This window comes from Cyprinus carpio, chromosome B1 (assembly GCF_018340385.1).
Source record: "Cyprinus carpio isolate SPL01 chromosome B1, ASM1834038v1, whole genome shotgun sequence".
Lineage (NCBI taxonomy): Eukaryota > Metazoa > Chordata > Actinopteri > Cypriniformes > Cyprinidae > Cyprinus > Cyprinus carpio.
Genome location: NC_056597.1, coordinates 37,544,092 through 37,567,109, shown reverse-complemented (window position 1 = coordinate 37,567,109; position 23,018 = coordinate 37,544,092). Strand labels below are relative to the sequence as shown.

Here is a 23,018-nt window from a genome sequence, read left to right as displayed (position 1 = left end):
GGTATAGTAGTGTATATTGTTATTAAAACTTCATAATATTCACTTGATTATACATTTAGTCAGGAATTATAGTTTGGAAAAAGTCTAACTAGTAAAATGTTTACACGTTATGTGAAAACTAGTACAAGTATATAAATAAATAAGAGACTTACTCATGTTTATGATCTCTGCTGAATAAAGTGCTTCATTCTTTTTTTCTAAGGAAATCCAGATCTCAAATCCTCAACCACATCACATCTTTTTGGGGTGAATTATTTCTTATTCCCTCTCATCGCGAAGCAAACAGTAAAATAAAAAAAAAACTAGAAGAACAGTCTCGCTGTTGTCTTCTGTTGTGTGGGCGTATTCAAAAGCCACGCGCTTCAGTGAAACATTTGAATCTCAAAAGCGCGCTCGGCACGGGGGCGTGGTCGCATTAGAAGATAACGAAGGGAGACGTGAAAAACGGACATCGCGTTGTTTTCATATGGATTACTTTATCACAGAATATTTGTTTCAGCAGCACTTGTTTAGTTTAAAAGTAGACATGTCAGGCTTTCTATAGATATCTCTCTCATGTCTCTTCGTTGAGTATTCACTGAGTTACAGTTCATTTTAATGACGCATTTGTAACTGAAGATCAGCGCAGACAAAGGCTGCAGACAGCACTCCTTGTTTGTTATCTTTATTTTATAAGTGCACAAAGTTTTTTTGTTATTATGTCTGTATACAAAAAAAAGTAGACCCTTTACAGATTCGATTGATGTATTGCTCTTATCTATACGATCAAAACTGAAAGTGTAATTTAAGTTCTTTTCGGGGTTATCAGGAGAAAATACCCCAAAACGCGTATACGCGTTAATCGACTCCAGAGGGTTAAAAGAGCTCTTAAGGTCCCAAATTGTCAGGAGTACTGACGAGGACTTTTAAGAGGCTTAAGAGTTTCTTTAGCAGTGGAGAAAATGGACGAAACATGAAGAGGGAGAAGAAATGTGTTGCACAGAATGCATGACAAGTGAGTAAATAAGACACTACACATTAGATTGTGCAGGGATCATGTTTGTGACCGATCTAAGAGACACGATAACATCTCCAACACCGCGCAGAAATGCCATAATGTCAGAAATAAAAGTAATCACTACATTAATGACCTTAACATATTTGGCAACTGGAAAAACGCAGCAGTGATAATGTGGGTCTGTCATGTTGGGTGATATGGTCATTTTTCAAATCGCCATATCGTCAGCCCGTGAGATCGACGATACACGATATTATCGTGCATGGGTGGAGCAAGAGAGAGACTCTTTGTGAGCCTATTGTGCAGGTGAGAGAGAGAGCCTATGCACGCAGGTGCGCGAGAGAGAACCTATGGAATCACCAATAATCAAAAAAATATACTTTCAAACATACTGATAAACTAGCGTTAAATATAAAAATACTGTGTTTAAAACAGCTAGTTCATATATAGTTGGACGCAACGGTCATATCGCGTGTCCTGTGACAAATTTGCCGCATCTGCGCATGGAAGTTATCAGTCTAAATGTTCTGCAAAATCAGTCAATGGTGAAAATCAATAGTAGATTTCATTTAAAGTCCAACAGTTTAACACTAATATTGGACATAAACGAACACTTTACATCTGGGACGATGGCGCCGTTGTGTGTGGCATGCCGTCTACTGCTTGCTCTCGTTTATACATTTTATGATTTTATATTTATCTTTTGTAATCACTGGCTGTAATATGTTGCTGGTTTATGACCGCCAAACACTATTAAACATTCGCATGGCTATAGACTCCGCCAAGAGCGACATTGCTGCGCCTGTCCGAATTCCCCTACCTGCCCTCTCATATCTCCCTCCTCACCTGTGTTGGCATCCCGCCAATTTTCCCTGGAGGCGGCGGCGTCGGAGGAAACGAGGCAAGTGGGGTGGAGCTGCTGTTTGGCTGAAATCTCTTACACAGTCTCCGCCTATGTGTATTGGTCTCATGCTGGCCTATGAACGCACCCTTTTTTGTCCTGTGAGCGCCTCTAATCGGTGGCTTCTACCTGTTGTTCCACCCTTTTCGTCGGTGCCGTCACGTGATCTCTCCCCCCGCATTCGTCGCTGTGGAGTGAATACTTTCAACCTCCGACCGCTAAACCGATCCACACAGCCCGAAAAAGGTGCATCGCTACTTAAGGTGGCTTTGATCAACGCACAGTCAGTGGTGAACAAGACATTTTTATTAAACGACTTCTTTACGTCTCACGCCCTGGATATCTTATTCATTACTGAAACTTGGATTAAACCTGGTGAGTTAAGTCCGTTCACTGAACTGGTTCCACAGGACTGTAACTTTTTAAAATTCTCCTCAGCTATCAGGTTGCCAAACAAGGATTTTCAAGAGAGTCAAGGAGTTTCTGGGGGATATTGTTACCAGCCATGACAGAATCTTAATCTTGGGAGATTTTAATATCCACATATGCTGTGACTCTAAGCCACTCTCTAAAGAGTTTCGAAGTCTCATTGACTCATTTGATTTTGACCAGTGTGTGTTTGGCCCCACTCATATTCAGGGTCATACTTTTGAATTTTATCACTATTTTATGTAACACTACTAGGCCTAAAGCCTTATTCACAATAATTGATTATGCTCTCAATCCCACTATTAATCATTTTCCTGTGACATCTGTTTCTCTTTGTGAGGATTTTGCAAGATATTTTAATGATAAAATTTCACAGATAAAATCTCTATTGCCTTTGTCAGCCTATACACCACTTGATGTTCCTCTCTGCTCTTCTACATGGTCTGTCTTTAAGCCTATCACCTTGGACTCTCTTAATGAGATTGTTGCTGGTTTAAAACCTGCTAGCTGCCCTCAGGATGTGATTCCCACACATTTTCTTAAGCAAGTTTTTCAAGCTATTGGCCCTGATTTGTTGTTTGTCATCAATAAATGTCTTTCTACTGGGACTATACCTGACTGCCTTAAACATGCCTCTGTTCTGCCTCATCTTAAAAAAATAAATTTGAATCCTACTCTTTTGAGTAATTTTCGCCCAATCTCAAATTTACCTTTCCTCTCAAAAATTTTAGAAAAAGTGGTCCTGAGCCAACTTTTGCCTTTTTTGAATGATAACAATATACACAAGAAATTTCAATCTGGTTTTAAAGCCCGTCACAGCACTGAATCGGCCCTCTTAAGAGTTATGAATGATGTAATGCTTACCACTGATACTGGGCAGTCTGTGGCTTTGGTCTTGCTAGACCTTAGCTCTGCATTTGACCTGGTCGATCACAACATTCTCTTATCATGTCTAGAAAAATTTGTGGGCCTTCGGGGTACGGTGCTCCAATGGTTTCACTCATATTTAACAAATAGGAGTTACTCTGTCTGCCTCAGGCACCATTCTTCCTCTAATAAACAGCTAAGTTCTGGTGTGCCTCTGGGCTCTATTCTTGGCCCGGTACTATCTAATCTCTACATGTTACCTTTTGGTTCTATTATATCTAGATATGGTGTATCTTTTCATCTGTATGCTGACGACACACAAATTTATCTGCCTATAAAGCGTGATGATAAGCTTGCCTTTAAGCCTATATTTGACTGCTTAGACGAACTGAAACTCTGGCTTGCTAGTAATTTCTTAAGTCTTAATGAGAGCAAGACTGAAATTATCTTATTTGGTTCAAATGATCACAGCACTCATGATGTTGATCTCGATACTCTGTTACCTTACAGTACCACCTGTGTTCGGAATCTGGGGGTTTTGCTTGATAACAGTCTTAAATTTGATAAGCAGAAGGTTAAGCCCTTTTTGTCTGGTAAGAACCTTGAAACTGTCATGCATGCATTTGTAACGTCTCGCCTAGACTTTTGTAACTCTTTGTATATTGGTGCCTCTCAGACTTGTGTCACACGCTTACAGTTACTTCAAAATGCCGCAGCCTGGCTCCTCAAAGGGAAGCGTAAATGTGATCACATTACACCAGTTCTGATTTCGCTTCATTGGTTACAGGTCAAATACAGAATTGATTTAAAAGTTTTGTTATTTGTTTTTAAGTCTTTGCGGAACCAGGCACCACAGTACCTATCTGAACTACTGCATCCACCTTCTCAATCTAGATCACTTAGATCTAGGAACTCTGATTTACTATATGTTCCTAGAACCAGACTTAAAAACAGGGGTGATCGCGCATTTGCGGCCATCGGTCCTAAGTTATGGAATAGCCTTCCAGCCTACATCAGATCCGCCCAAACCTTATCAACTTTTAAATCTGCCCTGAAAACCTACTTTTTTCCATGGCTTTCAATATTCCTTGACTCATATTGGCATTAATTTCTTTTGTAACTAGCTGTTCTCCTCTTTATTAATTTTTTTTTTTAATTTATCTTACTTTTATTGTTTCTCTAGTGCTTAAATTCTGTGTCATTATTGTCAACTTCTTTTAGCCTTGTAAAACACTTTGGTCAACACCAGTTGTTTTTAAATGTGCTATATAAATGAACTTGTGTTGAATTGTATATTGTTAAATATAAAGTGTTCAAAACAGGTAAGTTCATATATTAGAAGTTAAGTTGAATTGAACTGATGCATCAGTCATACAGCACTCCGGACCGCGTGCCTCATGACGAGCTCGACGCACCACCACAGAAACAAGAATGAGATGCATTCTAACATAACTGTGGCATCAAACTCAGTTAGTGAGGGCTCGTTTAAAATATTGCACATATATAGGCCGTTCAGATTACTTGTTAAAGTGCAATGAAATACCTTATATCTGCAGACGATGTACGTCTGTTTGTGGATGGAGACTTTGTAACGGCCAAAACTATGTATTTTGCATGCATCACATTATAGTGCGGTGTGTCCTTTAAGAGACTGATCACTTAACTTATAATGCACACTATGTGGTGATGACGTAGAAGGACTACTTGAGAACCACTATGGATGATAGGCTGCCTTGTTATTATTTTGTCCTTACTTTATTTGTAACGCCAAGAAAGAGTTAATCTCTCATGTATGAGAAGAGCGCGTTGCCGTGTACCAGCCATTAAATGTGTCAAACAACAACAACTCCTTCACCAACTACATCATCTAATACACTTAATCAGTTATCGTATTCAAATCATTACAAATTATACACACACTACAAAATATAATACTCATTTTAAAACACTGTTTTATTTTTGATTGTGTAATGCGGTGCTGAAGTGAAACAGCTGGGCAGTTTGATAGCCGAATTATAATAGGCCGCCTAATAACAATAATAATAGTTATTATTATTATTATTATTATTTTAATTTAATACATTAATAGGAGAATGAGCCTAATATCGTCTTGACTATCGATAGAGACATCTGCTATCGTCAATATCTCTATCTACGATACACGATTCTATCATCTAACAACCCTAGTCTGTCACAACCTTCTATAAGCAAAGAGATCACACAAACAGTTACAGCACTTTCAGAACCTTATTGTGTCGCTGTTCATTTCCTATAAATATGTTAAGTATGAATATATATACATATGTAATGTGTGTGTGTGTGTGAGAGAGAGAGAGTATGGTAAAACAGAAAAAAATTATGCCTGTAATTTCAAAGTGAAGGCTTGTAATAGACACAACTATTAAGGGCCCCCTTTTATTTCCTTCTTGGACAACCAACCAATCACAGCCTTCAAAAGACTGTGTCATACCTAGAAACAGGGTCAGCCCCACCTCCTGACTAAGATAAAAGTTTTTGTATTTTCCTTGCTCAGAATTGCTCTCAGATTGGTCCTGAATCACTTTTAAGCTTTTAAGACTCCTAGTTAGACATTTTTAAGCTAAATTAGAGAAGATTCTTAGGGTGCTTTCACATCTAGCACTTTTGGTGCATACCCGGGTTCGATTGACGCCAGAGTTCGGTTTGTTTGGATGATGTGAACGCTGTCTTCCGTACTCTGGGGCACACCCGCGAACCGTACCCGAGTCCACTTAAAAATGGTGGTCTGGAGTACAGTTCATGTGAACTCTGGTACGGTTCGCTGCTGATGTAAATGCAATAGAACCAAATCACGGAAGTGAACCGCTATTAATGACTATTATTTGATGAAAATGTGTGTTTGTGTGTGTGTTTCACTCACTTTCCTGGCAAGCGTGATTGAGGCGCTGCAAGAAGAGAGATGTATGTCTCATTTCTGTTCACCTTTTGTGTTCTTAAGATCATTTGCAGTACATTTGTAAGACATACGCAAGTGCCGTTATGTACCGAAGATTTGTATACAAAACAAACAGTTCAAAAAAAGTGCAGAGAGAAATGTTATGCATTTGCCGCCTTCTCCTGCGCCGTCGTTACTAAGCAACGGGGTAAACAGCTGCTGGCTTGATGAAGCAAGCGAACCACGGTTCAGACCCAAATAATATAATATGAATGCATTCCAGCGAGGGCAGGGGGAGGGGGAGCAATCGAACTCTGGTTTGGACCAGGCAAGCGAACCAAGTGTGACAGCACCCTTAGAAGCTTTAAGAATACAGGCCCAGATGTAAACATGCTCAAAATGTCCAGGTCTGGGGTCCCCAGGACAAGTTTGAAAACTGAGCTCTTCTCTGGGTTGTAGTGTGTTTGTTTCTGCCAATAGTTGGTGTGGACTAGCAGTGTTTGTGCACTTGACAGAGCAACAGCAATCACTGTGTTTCAGCTAGCAGGTAGAACTGACTGATCTTTCTTTTGACTTACTTTCAACTGTGGTTAAAGGTGCAGTGTGTAATATTTAGGGGAATCTATTGAAAGAAAAGCAATATAATATACACAACTATGTTTTCAGAATTTGTATAGAGACCTTACAAAATGAACCGTTATGTTTTTATTACCTTAGAATGAGCAATTTCTATCTACATAAACCGCGGGTGCCCTTAGATGGAAATTGTTTTTTTGCCCCGCCATGTTTCTACAGTAGCCCTAAACAGACAAACTGCTCTGCAGAGTGTGTTTCATCACTATGTTGTTCTTGTGAAAACACTGACACAATGATGAACAAGTAACATTAATATTTGCATTAACATCGGTTAACTGAATAATTAAGGGGGCAGTCGTGGCCTAACAGTTAGAGTGTTGGACTTCCAATCCAAGGGTTGCAAGTTCGAGTCTCGGGCCGGCAGGAATTGTAGGTGGGGGGAGTGAATGTACAGCGCTCTCTCCACCTTCAATACCATGACTGAGGTGCCCTTGAGCAAGGCACCGAACCCCCAACTGCTCCCTGGCCGCCGCAGCATAAATGGCTGCCCACTGGCTCTGGGTGTGTGTGTGTGTGTGTTCACTGCTGTGTGTGCACTTTGGATGGGTTAAATGCAGAGCACAAATTCTGAGTATGGGTCACCATACTTGGCTTTATGTCACATCACTTTCACTTTTTTTTGTCACTTTAAGTAAATATAATTCCTTAGTTAATCTTTGTAAAAAAGACTCATTCTCTGCTGTCTCAGACGATGACATCTTTGTCCTATGTCAGCCACCGTAGTTTCTCTATGTGCAGTTCAACCTCATCGCTAGATGCTGGTAAAATTTACACACTTTAGGGCTCGACATTAACACTTGTCCGCTTGTCCGGGACAAGTGGATTTTGTGAAGGGGCAAGTGAAAGATAATTTTATTTGCCTGACCGGACAAGTAACCTGATCAAAATTTTAATAACAAACAATAACTAGGGCAGCACCGAAACTTTGGCAAGAATGATTCTGATTTTATTACTTTCAGTGTAAACGGTGACTAATAATGGGTAATGTATTGACAGTATCAAGGTCACGTCAGTTGAGGCTCGTGCAGCCGGTCTGACTCGCGGAGAAATCAACACTATAAGAACAGCACACACAAAGAAACAAACATACTGAGGTAGAAATAAAGATAAATATTCTATATAATATATGCAACATCACATGACCAGGAGTGATTTTTTCCTGACTTTCAGCTCGATTGCACATATTGATTTTATACAACTTTAGTTAAATAAACAAGTAATATTAACTGACTTACGTTTTAGACACATTATGTATTGTTTTTGCTCCATTTCACTAATGAAAATCGTTCTAAGCAAAGCCACAGCAGAAGAGTCGTGCATCTCCGAGCAACACACAACAGTCTTTCGTTACTAAATGATTCAGCATTTTTGAAAGAGTCAATGATTCAGTGAGCCATTTATAAAAACGGTTACTTGCTTCATATACTGAATGAATCAGCCAACTAATTAATAAATCAACAAGACACCAACTACTCACCACCTACTGGTGGTTTAATTTCATATTTAAAAGTATCATTGCATTTTTCCAAACTTTCATATTTGTATGTTAAAAAAGTAAAACATTAATCTAATAACATTATTTATGCATTTGGACAGATGGAGTTTGTTGATACTGATTTCATTTGAATAGTAACAATCATATTGCTACAACGACCCGGTCCTGCAGATTTGCCTTATACAACATTAGGAAGATTAGACCCTTCCTGTCAGAGCAAGCCACCCAACTTCTTGTCCAAGCTCTTGTTCTCTCCAGACTGGACTATTGCAATGCTCTCCTGGCGGACCTTCCTGCATGTACGAATCAAGCCTCTACAACTGATCCAGAATGCAGCAGCGAGGGTTGTCTTCAATGAGCCAAAAACAGCTCATATTACTCCTCTCCTCATCAGGTTACACTGGCTACCAGTAGCCGCTCGCATCAAATTCAAGGTACTGATGCTTGCCTACAAAACGACCACTGGCACGTCGCCAACTTACCTAAACTCACTAGTTCAATCTTATGCACCCTCCAGAAGTTTGCGCTCTAGAAGTGAACGACGCCTTGTGGTGCCATCCCCAAAGAGGTTCAAAATCACTCTCACAGACTTTTTCCTGGACTGCTCCCAGCTGGTGGAATGACCTCCCGATCTCAATTCGAACAGCTGATTCTTTACTCATTTTCAAAAAACATCTAAAGACTCATCTTTTTCGCCTGAACTTAACCAACTAATACTAGTACTTACCTTTTTCTTTTTCTTGTCTATTATCATATTCAAAAAAAAAAAAAAAAAAAAAAAAAAAAAAACCCTGGCTACGTGCTCTGTACTAGACTAACTGAGACTTGTCATAGCACTTGTTTACCGTTGTTGTTCTCTTTGTCGTTGATCTGATTGTTTCTAACTGTTCTCATTTGTAAGTCGCTTTGGATAAAAGCGTCTGCTAAATGATTAAATGTAAATGTAAATGTAAATATAGTGTCTTATTATTCTAACATAATGTTTTGATCCTGATTAAGGTAATACCTGATAGAGCACTGATGAGACTGCTTCAGAATAAATTACATTTGCGGCAAAAAAAAACAAAAAAAAATTGTTTTCCCCGGACAAGTAACATTTTTACTTGGACAAGTGAATGATTGATTTACTTGTCCGAAGGACAAGCTGATGTCAAAGCTTAATGTCGAGCCCTGCTTTTTTGTTTTAACCTTTAACGCGTCACCCTGAGTGCCATTATGGACAATACCATGATGCATGTGTGTGACGTAGAGCACACTGTGCCTTGTTTAGGAGCAGAGGAAAACACACATGTGACGTGGTTCTGTCCATAACGGTGACTAGAGTAACACAGAGGAGAAGAATTGTTGAAGTAGTTATTTTTGTTTTCTTTGCACACAAAAAATATTCTTGTAGCTTCGGAAAATTATGGTTGAACCCGTGATGTCACATGGACAACTTTAACGATGTCCTCACCACATTTTTTTTGCCTTGACCGTGGTAGGACACTTCCTTTCAGTTACGTGACTGGCTCGAAGACCTGGAGGGCAAAACATCCATAGAACTGCAGCATAAACCTGTCAATTTCCCATCTGTTTCACAGCCGCAAATATTTTGATCACCTCTCAAAAGAATAAAACAAAGGTATGTGAACAAAATGCAAGTTTTGGCCTTTTGCAATCCATATTAAGCACCTGCAGCAATTTTTAAATCATTAAACAGTTAAACACTTAAAGGGGCTTAATATATTTAAAACAGAAATATTCTCTATAGTAAGGATGCATAGTTTATAATGGTTTTCTATGGGAAACCATTTAATGTGAAACTTTGCACATTGCGTTTATATTCTAGCTTCATCTGCTTGCCTCTACAAAATATACATAAGGTGTTTACTGAATTTCACCCTTTAATATCTGTGTTTTACTACATTACTACAAACTGAGTAAAAATAACTGGTGGTCAGTGGAGCAGAGCTTCGTTTTGTCCTCCAGGTGTGTGTTTCTATAAGAGTGTAAAGTCAGGTGAAAAATATCAATAGAGGATCAGAAAGCTCTTGGATTTCATGAAAATATCTTTATTTGTGTTCCAAAGACGAATGAAGGTCTTACAGGTTTGGAACAACATGAGGGTGAATAATTAATGACAGAATTTTCATTTTTGGATGAACTATCCCTTTAAGATTATTCTTAAGAATATAAAGAAAAGTTTTATGCATATGGGTCCTGGTGCCTTATTCATAAAATATCTTAAGGCTAAAAGTAGCTCCTAACTTACTGATTTAGAAGAAACTCTCAAAAGTAATGGGCCTCCTAAATATTTCACAAAGTGTTTTAACACTAAAAACAGCTCCTAAATCTGTGAAAAGTTAGGGGCAGCAGCAGACTGGCCATCTGGAGCACTTAGAGTTTTCCCGGGGGCCGGTGCATAAATATATATAAAGAATGAATTATAGTAAGTGTATGTAGTCTATATCCCTCAATCATCTAATACGAATGACCCGTGGGTCAGCAGCAGCTCAAATGTGCTTCTTTAATATCAAGATTTCTGTTCACAGAAGCTGAGCTGTGAAGCACTTGATGAGAGCTGAAGTAAGATGTGAGCAGCTAAACATGACGAGACAATTCTGCAATATTTACCAACTGTTTATGATAAAAAAAGTGAAACAACATTCATTTTCAGGGATGTAAACTACTATTAACCTTTTTGCATTTCTCAGAATTTAATGCTTTTCACGTGATTCATCACAATATACATAGAAACATTAACGCAACTGTTTTCACCAGAGATGAGATAAGTGTGAATGTTTTTGTTTTTCTGTCCAGGCTTTTTTTTTCTGTAATTTATGCATCTAAAAAAAAAAACTACAACATCATTTTCAAACTTACTCTATAACATTGTAAATCTGAAGACCTTTGCTTTCAATGCCACGATTAGGAAAGTGATATATATTATAATAAAAATATAATTTACTAATTAGTTCACAATCACATATATTATTTTATACACACACTGGCGGTCAAACGTTTGAAATAATCAATTTTTAATTATTTTTTGAGAGAAGGCTGAATTTATTTGATAAAAATATAGTAAAAACAATAATATTATGAAATATTACACACAAAATTCTGGTTTTCTATTAAAAATATTTTAAATGTAATTTATTCCTGTGATCAAAGCTGAATTTTTTATCAGCCATTACTCCAGTCTTCAGTTTCACATGATCCTTCAGAAATCATTTTAATATACTGATTAATTTAAAACAGTCCACATTCTGCACTACATTCCATGTCTTCTAGAGCAGAGCAGAGCATTGTGTCATATAGCATTTAACTTTAGTAAAGTTAAACTGTCCATCTATGTAAAACAGATGTGTTAAAATTCTTCAAAATTGTTTACTATTTGAGCTACCTGTATCTGTGCCTATATTTGCCGTATACACCAGGAAAGACTATAATGTAAAGAAGCCAGTCATTAATTAATATTACTGAAAAGAACATCAATTAGCAAAAAAGATAGCAATTTTATTACTGTATTGTGTTACACTGTTATGTCAGTAATTGATGTTATATGGTTAAGTACATAATGAGCAGGTGTGTTTATGGAGTGGTGTGTTTGGAACCGGGTGTGGAGGGCCGATCTGTGCCCGAAGGTCCAGGGCCACATTTTAGGCCCAGCCCTCCCCTGGTTACAGGAAATCAAGAGAACTACTAAGTCACTAAGACCGAAATCACAAACCATCATAAAATGGCTGTTTCAGGCAATCCTCCTCAGAACAAAACATTTGAGGAACATTTCACAATAATTTCCCTTTAATTTAATTATATTTTTCTTTACATGTACAAGCTAGGCGAGAAGTAATCAATAGTGAGCCTTTATACATATTTAAATCATTTATTAGATATATTAGATATTTTACTTATTTATTAATAAGCTAGTATTTCTGAGTCATTGTCTGATGCAGTGATGAAGTTAGGGTTAGGGTATGATGCTGACTCATCATCTCTGCAGTACAGTGACGTGCCTTTAGGGAGAAATACACCTTTCATACAATTACATCACCAGAGAGTATCTGTTCAATTTGAATTGGTTTGTTTAGACATTTCTAGCTTTTTACAAATATATTTGTCACGCCTGTGAGGCTTTTTTTTTTTTTCATTTTAGTGAAGTGCTCCAGTTCACGGTGACAGAGACAGCAGAAAGCGCATCCTGTTTGTTATCTTTATTTTAAAAAAACCACAATGTTTAGTTAATATTGTGAGTGCACACAAATAAAAGTAGAATGATGTATTACACTGATCTGTGTGAGTAAAAACGACGACAGATTTTATGTTGTTTCCACAGTTATCAGGAGAAATGCCAGTGATCTACTACTGTGGGCTAACAGCTTCTACACAAACTCTCAGTAGTGCACTTTTATCCAGGTTAACACTAGAGCGAGTGGCTATGAAAAGCTGCTACAACTTACATGTTTTAATTTGCAAATGATCATTTGATTTTTTTGTAAACTTCAATTGTGTTCATTTGAAAGCCAAAATTCATATAGATGTGGGACGACATGAGAATGAGTAAATGACAGGAATTTCATGTTTGGGTGAATAATATATTATTATATAATTTAGTATTATTATGCATAATTGTTTCACTGGAGCTTAATACTGAATATGTTCTTACCTCAGTATCTCCAGTTTACAGCGAGGATCCTTTAGTGCATCCGTGATCAGCTTCACTCCTGAATCTCCTACTTCATTCACAGACAGATCCAGTTCTCTCAGCTGTGAGGAGTTTGATCTCAGAGCTGAACTCAGAGCAGAACAACCTTCATCTGTGAGGCCACAATCCCTCAACCTGCAGAATAACACACGCTTCACTCTCAGTTCAGCAGAAACAATCACACAAACACAGACTTATGATATTAGATTATAAATCTGTGTGTGTTACATCTCAGGAGGTATTTTTATTATTTTGTCTCATGTCTAAATGTATAATTACACACCACACACAAACTAAAAAAAAAAACTTTGAAAACAAGTTTTAAAAAACTGTTTTTTTCATGAAAATGGCATTTCTGGGCTTTGAAAACAAACTTTTGAAAACTGGTTTGAAATGCTTTTTTTTCTTTTATTTTTGACTTATTTTATGATCAGATATTTTTCTTTTTAAATACAACAATGAAATAATGATCAATTATATAGATTTATAAAAATTACATTTTAATTTAACTTTATTTTGAAATTTGTAAAACTACACATTCTGAACAAGTTTGATGCAGTGTATTTGGTAGTTAGTTAATATGCACCTAACTGATCAAAAATTACAGGAACAAGCTAACGATATGTATTATAAATGAACAATCATTACAGAACCAATGCAGCTAGCAGCTTAGTTCAAATGTGTGAACTGCTAAACACATATCACATTTTTATTGTCACTTTTCAAAAGTTGCCAAATAAATTTTAAAAACTACAAAATTTGTTCCAAAAGTTCCAAGTTTGAAAAAAAGGTTCCAAGTGTAGTCTAAAAAGATGCTAAGTTGGCAACATGAACACAAATTAAGAGTCTCTTAATTAGATCTCTGTGAGCTCATATAATGAAATATAAAGTGCATATCAGTCTTGTGAAGTTGTGAAGCTCGTTCTGAAGCTGATTTGAAATAAAGCAGAAGAAAAGAGTCACTTCTGGCCTGAGCTTCATTATACGCTTATAAAGTTTAAATATTACTTACTTAAATATTGCACACAACCAGGGGCGTCGCTAGTATAAATCTGCTGGGCCCCAGTATAAATCGCAAGTTTAAGTTTTAACAATTTACTTTATTTGTCAATGTATTTGTTTACATCGATAATCACAAAAAAAAAAAGGTCTATATGTGTGATACAGAGTCAGAGATGTTCGGATACATTTGCAGTATATTTAATAAAGAATAGTCAGACAGGCAGTAATCAAACGACAGCGTCAGGAATGTCAAAGTATATCCATAAACAGTAACAATGCCAAGCGGAGGTCAGGTAAGGCGGCAGACAGAGAATCAAGAAACAGGAAACAGTCCGGGGTCAGAACAAGACCTGTGCAGGTGATTAGTCTTAGGTACGGGGCTGATGGGAATTGTAGTCAATACTCAGGCGACGGTGATCTTTGGTGTTCGGAGAGAGCCACAGAGGCGCGGTTTATGACAATATGCGAAGTAGTAACCTAATTCACGCTTGTAAAAGATATGCCGTCCTTTTGCACAGAAATCCATGTGTGCGTCTGTGTTTCCTTCCAACACCTGCAGCACGCAGCATGGTGACGACACGCGGATGAGGTAGTCTATGAAAACATGACCAAACTAAAGTCTCTAAATAATATTGATCCTCTAATTTTGACTCAATCATTATTGGCTCCTTTGTGCAAAGCAGGGAAAGAGAAGCAGAAAGGAGAGATGAGTTTGAGGGAGGTAAGACTTGATAAACAAATTACATCTCCAGCCAGACAGGTCTCAGACATCAGACAACCCTCTACATTGCGAGTAAATCTGTTTCAGGAGTGGCTTAACAAGAGGAATACGACAACTGTAGCCAAATTCCTTGACATGCCTGTGTGTGGTGGCTCTTGATGCCTTGACCCCAGTCTCAGTCCATTCCTTTTGAAGTTCACTCAAACTCTTGAATCGATTTTGCTTGACAATCCTCATAAGGTTCTCTCGGTTGGTTGTGCATCTTATCCTTCCACATTTTTTCCCTCCACTCAACTTTGTTAACATGTTTGGATACAGCACTCTGCGAACAGCCAGCTTCTTTGGCAATGAATGTTTGTGGCTTACCCTCCTTGTGAAGGGTGTCAATGTCTTCTGGACTACTGTCAGATCAGCAGTCTTCCCCATGATTGTGTAGCCTAGTGAACCAAACTGAGAGACCATTTTGAAGGCTTAGGAAACCTTTGCAGGTGTTTTGAGTTGATTAACTGATTGGCATGTCACCATATTCTAATTTGTTGAGATTGGTGGGTTTTTGTTAAATCTGAGCCAATATCATCACAATTAAAAGAACCAAAGACTTAAACTGTGCACTGAATTTATTTAATACAAAAATTTCACAATTTGAGTTGAATTACCGAAATAAATTAACTTTTCCACTACATTCTAATTTATTGAGCTGCATCTGTAAATGATATTCTTTGATGTATTTCCCTGTCAAAATAACTGCGTAGCCTTCGGAATTATTCAGCTTTTAAGAACTGGGCGTAGCTAATGCGCAAGCGGCAATCTCATTGGCTGACGCTCACCTATTATCATCCCTGTTTTGATTTTAGCAAATCACGAACGCAAAAAATCAGTCCGGCGAGAAAAAAAAATGTACTAGCCAATGGACATTCAATTGCCAAGGAGGGTTGTCAGAGGAAAAAGTCTCAGGAAAACCTGTCAAGTCTGTAGTATTGAAGTGTTGCTGAGAAAAACAATTATGGGTTCTGTACTTTCAGATATGAAATTAATATTTAATTCACTAGCTCTTGTTAAGAACTTACATAAAAAGTTGCAAGTAACTTTGGCTGAAATAACTGTTTGCTATTATAGGCAGTACAGTTTAATAAAAATGCCCTTTATTTTTGTTGCAGCCATAAAATGACTGGTTTCTTGAAATATTGTAATATTCAAATCTTAAAAAGATGTGATTATTCATTGTTGTCATTGTGTAATGTAGAAGAATGCAGATGTGCAAGAAAAAAATTATTACAGGGCCTTACCCACCAATGAGGTTCCCGAGGTCTAGACCTCGGTATTTTTTAATATTTTTTTCACAGAAGTTAATAATTACCTTATATTAATTATGCTTTGGTGCTGCAAATTTTGATAGAAATTTGATAGAAATTCACCATCCCCAAAAACTCTTGCAGTGCCTTGGTTGTGTGGGGAACAGGGAACTTTGTAATAGTCTCAATTTGTCTGGTAGGGGAACTGCGCCCTCGCTTGTGATTTGGTGGCCAAGAAAGACGATAGCAGTCAGGCCAAACTGACACTTGGCAGGGATAATTATCAAGCCATGTTGGCCGAGGCAAGCGAACAGCAATTGCAAATGAGTTAGGTGCTCTCTTCTGGAGGCACTGGCGACTAAAATGTCGTGCAAGTACACAAATAAAAAATCCAGGTCTTGTAGGATGGAGTCTGTCATGTGCTGAAAGGTTTGTGCTGCATTTTTGAGTCCAAAAGGCATCTGCAAAAATTCAAAAAGCCCAAATGTTGTTATCACCGCTGTTTTGGGGATGTCCTCCTTGAAGACTGGCACCTGATGGTAACCTCAAATAAGGTCCATCTTCAAGAAAAGATTTCCCAGCCAGTCGGGCCGAAAAATCCTGAATGTAAGGAACTGGGTATCGGTTGGGCGTGTTGATGTCACTGAGTCGACGATAATCTCCACATGGGCGGTAACTCCCATCCGCTTTGGGGACTATGTGGAGGGGCGAGGCCCAAGGACTGTTAGAGCGTTGCACTATACCCAGTTTTTTAGGGATGCACCGATATGAAAATTTTGGTCAATACCGATAACCGATAATTCTTTAAATATGAAAGCCAATAACCGGTATGTTGGCTGATAAATCTAAATCCACATTTTTACATAATTTTTGAGAGCCTGATTACAAAAAAAGTCTCATCACTAAAAGGCCTTAAACACTTCAACATAAATCAAACATAAAGCAGCCTTACAAATAAATAAAATAATGCTTAAATAATGGAAAGAAGTTACTGGACAACATTACTTGCATGTAAAAAAAATAAGGCGATAAGACGATGGAGTGTGTTGAAAGAGGTCCAGCATGTAAGGACTATAGCCAGAGATATTGTCAAAATCATTAAATATTGTCATTATTAAGAGTATTTGGCATTCCCAATTAATGTAGACCTGTTATTTTCTGTCTATTATTATTAGGTTACTTTTATTATTAAATTAATATTACAATTAATTTGCTTCGCAAGAATTTCATAGCGCATCACTGCATAACTGACACACTGTGACTCGCAGCCTGTGAGGAAAATAAAAAATTAGGCTATTAGCTTAGGCTACTCCTCAATGAAAATGTTTAAAAATGTCTTTTAAAACAGGTTTATTATAGCCTACAATGAATTATAGGCCTATAGCCTAATTAAAATTGTTACACTTCAGTGTAACAATTTTATGCACCAACTTTCAAAAACAACCTGTTCAACACGAATAATGTTTCTTCTCATTGTTTTCACTATGTTCGGGCCTGAAGAGAAACATTAAAGAGATAAATTAAAACAGTTAGATATACCACATATTAAGAGATTCATCTCTCGTCATCTCTAAATATGCGTTGTTAATGCGTCGTCAGATGCCGAAAGCGCGGTCAGATTTTACTTTCACTATCATTGTGAAAGACATTCACCGGCATAAGTTTGACTTGCACAAAGTTTGCACGTTGCTTGTATGATATCCACTGGCTCACCTTCGCGGTTTAAAGAAGTAGCATATTTCCAATATTGCAATGCACCCACGCTACAACCTGAATAGTCAGATGTGTCGTGGACATGCTCTGAACCCACTGAAATGCTGCAAACAAACACAAATAATTCACAACTTTTTTTATTACGGTAATGTTCTCTTTATAATATTATGTTTATGACATTCCCAATTATAGTTATTAATGTTGTGCATTGCTGTTGTGCACAAGCTGCGTGTGCTGAAGCTGAAGAGCTGAATGAACACGGTAAACTGAAGTGCTGCCATCTTATTTAACACAGGAAAACGCATCATATATTCAGATATTTATACAACATAAATATAATATTACAACTTATATATGTACAAAAAGACCAAATGCACACAAACTCGAACTAAGTTACATGCTAATCAGAATGTTTAACTTCTGTTGTGGATAAGCTCTTGGCTCTTCCCGCAACAACGCGCTGAAACATGGAAACAAAACTGATTTATATGCATAAAATAAACACAATATTACAACGTACAATTGCACAAAAGACTGTAAATGCACAAGCGAACTTAATTGTGCTAGTCGTGTGGATCCGTTGTGGATGCGTTCTTCCCTTAACAATGCGCTAAAACACGGGCGAACAAAGATTCCGTTACATTATTTTACAGTAGCTAATAATTTCATTATAATATGACAGACTTGCCCTGCACGTTGCAGTTCACTGTATTTTTATTTTCGAAGTGTTTCCAATGATATTTCAAGCAATTAAAAACCATCATGGTGAACAGTGCGCATCTGAAGTGTCTCTGCAGGAAATAATGCGTTATTTATCGGCTCTCAGATATTGTCCAAATTGTCTTATCGGTTCGATAACGATAACAGAAAAACATATATCGGCCGATATCGATATGGTGGCCGATATATCGTGCATCCCTACAGTTTTTCCATGTTAGTGAACTCTGCCTTTGCAACTGTCAGTTTCACTGGATCTAATCGACGGGCCTGGGCATGAACCGGCAGTCCTAATGCAGAGATATGATGTACGACCCCATGGCTGGCCACTGCCGAGGAGAAAGTGGGTTTAGTGAGATTGGGAAATTGACAGAGCAGTCGGTTGAACTCGCAGTCATCTGTCAATGCGCTGGACAGAGTGGTCGTGGGAAAGGTGCTCCTTGAACAACGTAAAACATTGAAAGCTTCCAAAGTGACCAAACAGAAATCAACCACAACAACCAACAATCCAACAGTAAACATGAAACCAGCAACCAGAAGGGGCCTACTCACATCTGCTAACACAAACTCCCATGTAAAATGAAGTCCATTGAAGCATAGTGGTACTAGCCGTTTCCCATAGGTGTGTATTTTGCCTTGACTGGCTGCCTCGAGCGGTGACCCAACCTCGCCCTGCGTCTATCCACTGTTGACGTGGGCAGGATGCTAACCTGTGCTCCCATATCACAGAGGAAATGTCGGCCAGATAACAAGGTCTGTGATAAACAGTAAGTAAGCGAGCAGTGTTATTATCTTCGATGCTACTGACAGATATTGTAGCTCACATTAAATGTGTATGGAGGACGGCACTTTTTGGCTTTCAGCCCAAAACGGGGTGAAAGAAATATAGGCCTTGTTCAGTTGACTGACCTGCAGTGGGAGCTGGCCGCTCATCTGAACCCCATGCTGCTGTTCTCAAAACAGGGTACATAGAAGTAGTTACTTAGTCAGTTGCTGTAAATTTGTGTGATGCTGCCTGATACACATCTGCCAGCTGTGCCAGTTCCCTGTTGTCTGTTACTGTACTGTTTGCAAGAGAAGTACGAACGTTCTTTGGTAATTGTTGTAATAAACAACTCTTTAAACAGAAAGCATGGCTTGTGCTCACCCAGCAGCGCTAGCATGTGGTCCATTAACTCGGACGGTCGTGAATCTCGGAGGCCAGGCAGAGAGACCAAACAAAGTGCTCTTTTGGTCTTTGATAAACAAAAAGTCTTCAACAGATATGCTTTTAGTGTAGAATATTTATTGCGAGCCAGGGGATTTTCCAGAATGCTGATCGCTCGCACAGACGGGGAGCTGCTGAGGGCTGCGACAACATGATAGGATCTTGTGTAGCATCTGCTTTGGATCATGAAAGATTGTTGACTTTATATCTTAGAAATTCCTTTTAGCCTTGTAACATTTGCATATAAATCGTATACATGGCCTCATGTAATATATATATACACATGAGTGCTAAATTGCCAGGGGGTTTTCCCCCCACTATCAAGATGATGTTAAACAGCAACTCTCTGCTCCTCTCCATTGGACTTTAAACACATTCCAGGAAGAGCAAATGACCCCTATGCCAGGCACCAATGGCCTGACTAAACAAGAGTTGGCCTGTCTCCACAATTTCAAAACACATCACACACACACACACACACACACACACACACACACACACACACACATAAAGACGTTTTCTTTATTTTAGACTATAATCAATTAGATACAAATGCATCTGGTATATGCGTGTGTTGTCAGTATGTTTCCCTATTACATTAGTCTAGTTACCACTGTTTATTTGCATTAGTAAAGCTCTAAATGCTAATATTGAGGTGTATGAATGTATCTCTGGTTTAATATCTTCTAAATGTTTCATACTTGGTATCAAAATGATCTGCTCTTTATTCCTCAAATACGCTATGTGATCATGAAATGCATCATACTATTTGTATCATATTTTGGGTAAAACTAGACCAGTTATTCACGCCTGTCATAAAGCATGCAAATGAGGTGTCACAGGGACAAAGCAAAAGAAGAAACGCTTTCCGCTGAGTCTGAAACTATACGCCTTGTTACTAGTCAATCTATCCAAAATGGGTGTTACAGGGAAACCAGATAAAACCTCTTCCACACCCAAAAAGTGTGCTTCTCTTAACTAGCGGTTTCCTGGAGACAACGCATGGGAGCAATGTATTAGTAGTAAAATTATTTTTTGTGGCCAGAGAAATAATTTTACTTACAGTCAATAAACGATTAACATTGTCCGCCCTGCAGACGAACAAATCATTTTATTGTACTATTATGCTATAATGCTACAAGTGATTCCTGAAGATTAATGTGGTTAATAATGACCCGTTATGATTAATTATGTTCATCTCACTTTGAGCTAATTTGTTACACTTGTGTCGTCCGCGGTTATTTCCCGTAAGGAGAACTGAGCTTTGGCATTAGGCAAACCATACGACATTGCAAATAAGTTATTTGTTCTGTATTGGGGTCACCAATACACGGAGTCAAGATTACTGCTTCAGACCAGAGCAGTCGTATATTTATTCTTTTTTTTAAACGTTCTGTGTCTTAACTGCGCATCAACAAAACTCTCTAACTCTTAAAGGGGATGTGTCAAATATGCATGTGTGTGTCGGTGATGTGTGAATTATGTATCAGTGATGTGTGGGTTGCTTGCCCGAACAATATTTAATTTTTATAACAATAAACAAGAAGTTGCTCAACACACAAGAATTTAATTAAGAGACTTACGTTTTAGACACCGTACTACCTGTTTTTTCTCTATTTCACCAACAAAAAATATTCCAAACACAGCCACGGCACTGTTTTGCATCTCTGAGCAACATGATGGTGTTTCGTTCCTGAATTAATCAACTGTTTAAATTAGGGATGTCAAATTTTGATTATTTCCATGATCGATCGTCGTTTAAATTAACGATCAATTAATCGATTAATCATTAACCATAATGCTGCAAAATGCATCTGTTGCAGGCACGCAGTCACCGGCATGACAGGATGTGCAAAAGCCACACACACACACACACACACACACACACACAAAACGCTTTCTCACCCCTTATTATAAAGGGAATTAAAGGGGTTTTAGTCTGAATAAAATGCTAGTAGCAGGATTCTAAAATGAATAGATGTGATTATTTTCATTTCATAAAATGAAGAGCGCGCGCCATACTTTTGAGGTAATTTTACTTTGTTGACCGTTTCCAAACCCGCACGTAGACCGCTGAACGCGCCTCTTTAAATGGTTTTGTGGTGCTCTTTGTTGTATTTTAAAACACAATTGCAGTGTTTTCAACTGACATTATGGTAGCCTATTTAAAATAAAATTATCCCAAACGTAACTGTGGCGCGCATGTGACTGCGCTGCACATTAAGTGAACTACATCGGCGCTGCTGCACCAAAACACTGGCGCGATCCTGCTGGATTCTGTCCTAGAAAATGTCAGATTTTTAATTTTTGCGTTCCGGCGCCTATTTGTTTTTAAAAATCCGACATACAGTGCATTAGATAGTGACAGTGCATGAAGACGAGCGAGCGCGGCTTCGGCTAGATTTATTTGGAGGTTATTGCTCATGTCTCATTCGGCACAAATCCAAATGTTTCCATATTTGTAATGCATTTGAATGTTAAACTATTATTTATAATGTAAACTAGTTTTGTAGGCTACTTAACACGCATTCGCATTAAGCAGTGTGTAAATACATCAAAATGCCACTTCAGATGCAGCTTCTGTGTTGATTTCATTTGCTTGGTAACAGCCCAAATGTTTTATTATTCTAATTCACTGATTAAATGTAAGAATTTGACTCAAAAGATAATAGACACTTTTAGAAAAAATGGCCATATAAAGGTAAAAAAAAAAAGCCCATAAAATGTAAAAAATCTGTTTAAAGTTATTGGAAAAGATTACTTTCTATCAGTGTGAATAAAAAATAATACTCATGTTTAATCATTTTAGACACATGATTTTACTGAAGGCTACCAGGATAATGATAACTGAGTTTATTAAATTCATAAATATAAACTATTTCTTCACTATTTCCAGTTTGTAGCGTGGATCATTCATTGCAACATTTAAGATAATTCTCATGCTTAAGAATCTGTTATCTTGACAAACAATTTATGCTACTACTGCCCACTGATTTGGTTTTAAACCTATATTATTATCCAATTTATGAGCCTTAAAACATCTTAAAATGCACACATTTAGTTTAGGAAAATCAAAACTTTCTCGGGGGAGCATGTCCCTGAAACCACCTACCAATACAATTTTTGGGACATCGGTATTTGTAAAAACCTCCACATGGGCCTGTTTCCACAGTGTATGCCATTTATGCCTTAAACAATGTTAATGTTCATGTTAAGTATGTTAAAGATATAAATATTTTTAAATACATTACCTTCCTTAGTATTGTTGCAATGTAGGAATATTGGTTTAAGCAACACAAGTTTGTACAGTGCATTGTGTTGCACACTTCTTACACACATCAAAAATAATGGGGTCCTTTACACCAGTACAGTTTAAGGTCTAGCAACACCCCTGCACAAACTATATAATTTTTTTTGCTTCAGAAGACATTGATTTATAA

The 23,018-nt window shown here is 37.8% G+C and overlaps 2 protein-coding genes across 2 annotated transcripts in view; both read right to left on the bottom strand.

The window, feature by feature from the left end:
- The window catches only part of LOC122135992 (lipopolysaccharide-induced tumor necrosis factor-alpha factor homolog), a 613,569-nt gene that overhangs the window by 438,974 nt on the left and 151,577 nt on the right, over positions 1 to 23,018 (bottom strand). The window lies entirely within an intron of this gene.
- Positions 1 to 23,018, bottom strand: part of LOC109105037 (NACHT, LRR and PYD domains-containing protein 3-like) — a 106,727-nt gene that overhangs the window by 19,122 nt on the left and 64,587 nt on the right. Inside the window, exon 10 of the mRNA XM_042717355.1 lies at positions 12,888 to 13,061. Within this exon, the coding sequence (XP_042573289.1) occupies positions 12,888 to 13,061 (174 nt within the window). The remainder of the gene's footprint in view (positions 1 to 12,887; positions 13,062 to 23,018) is intronic.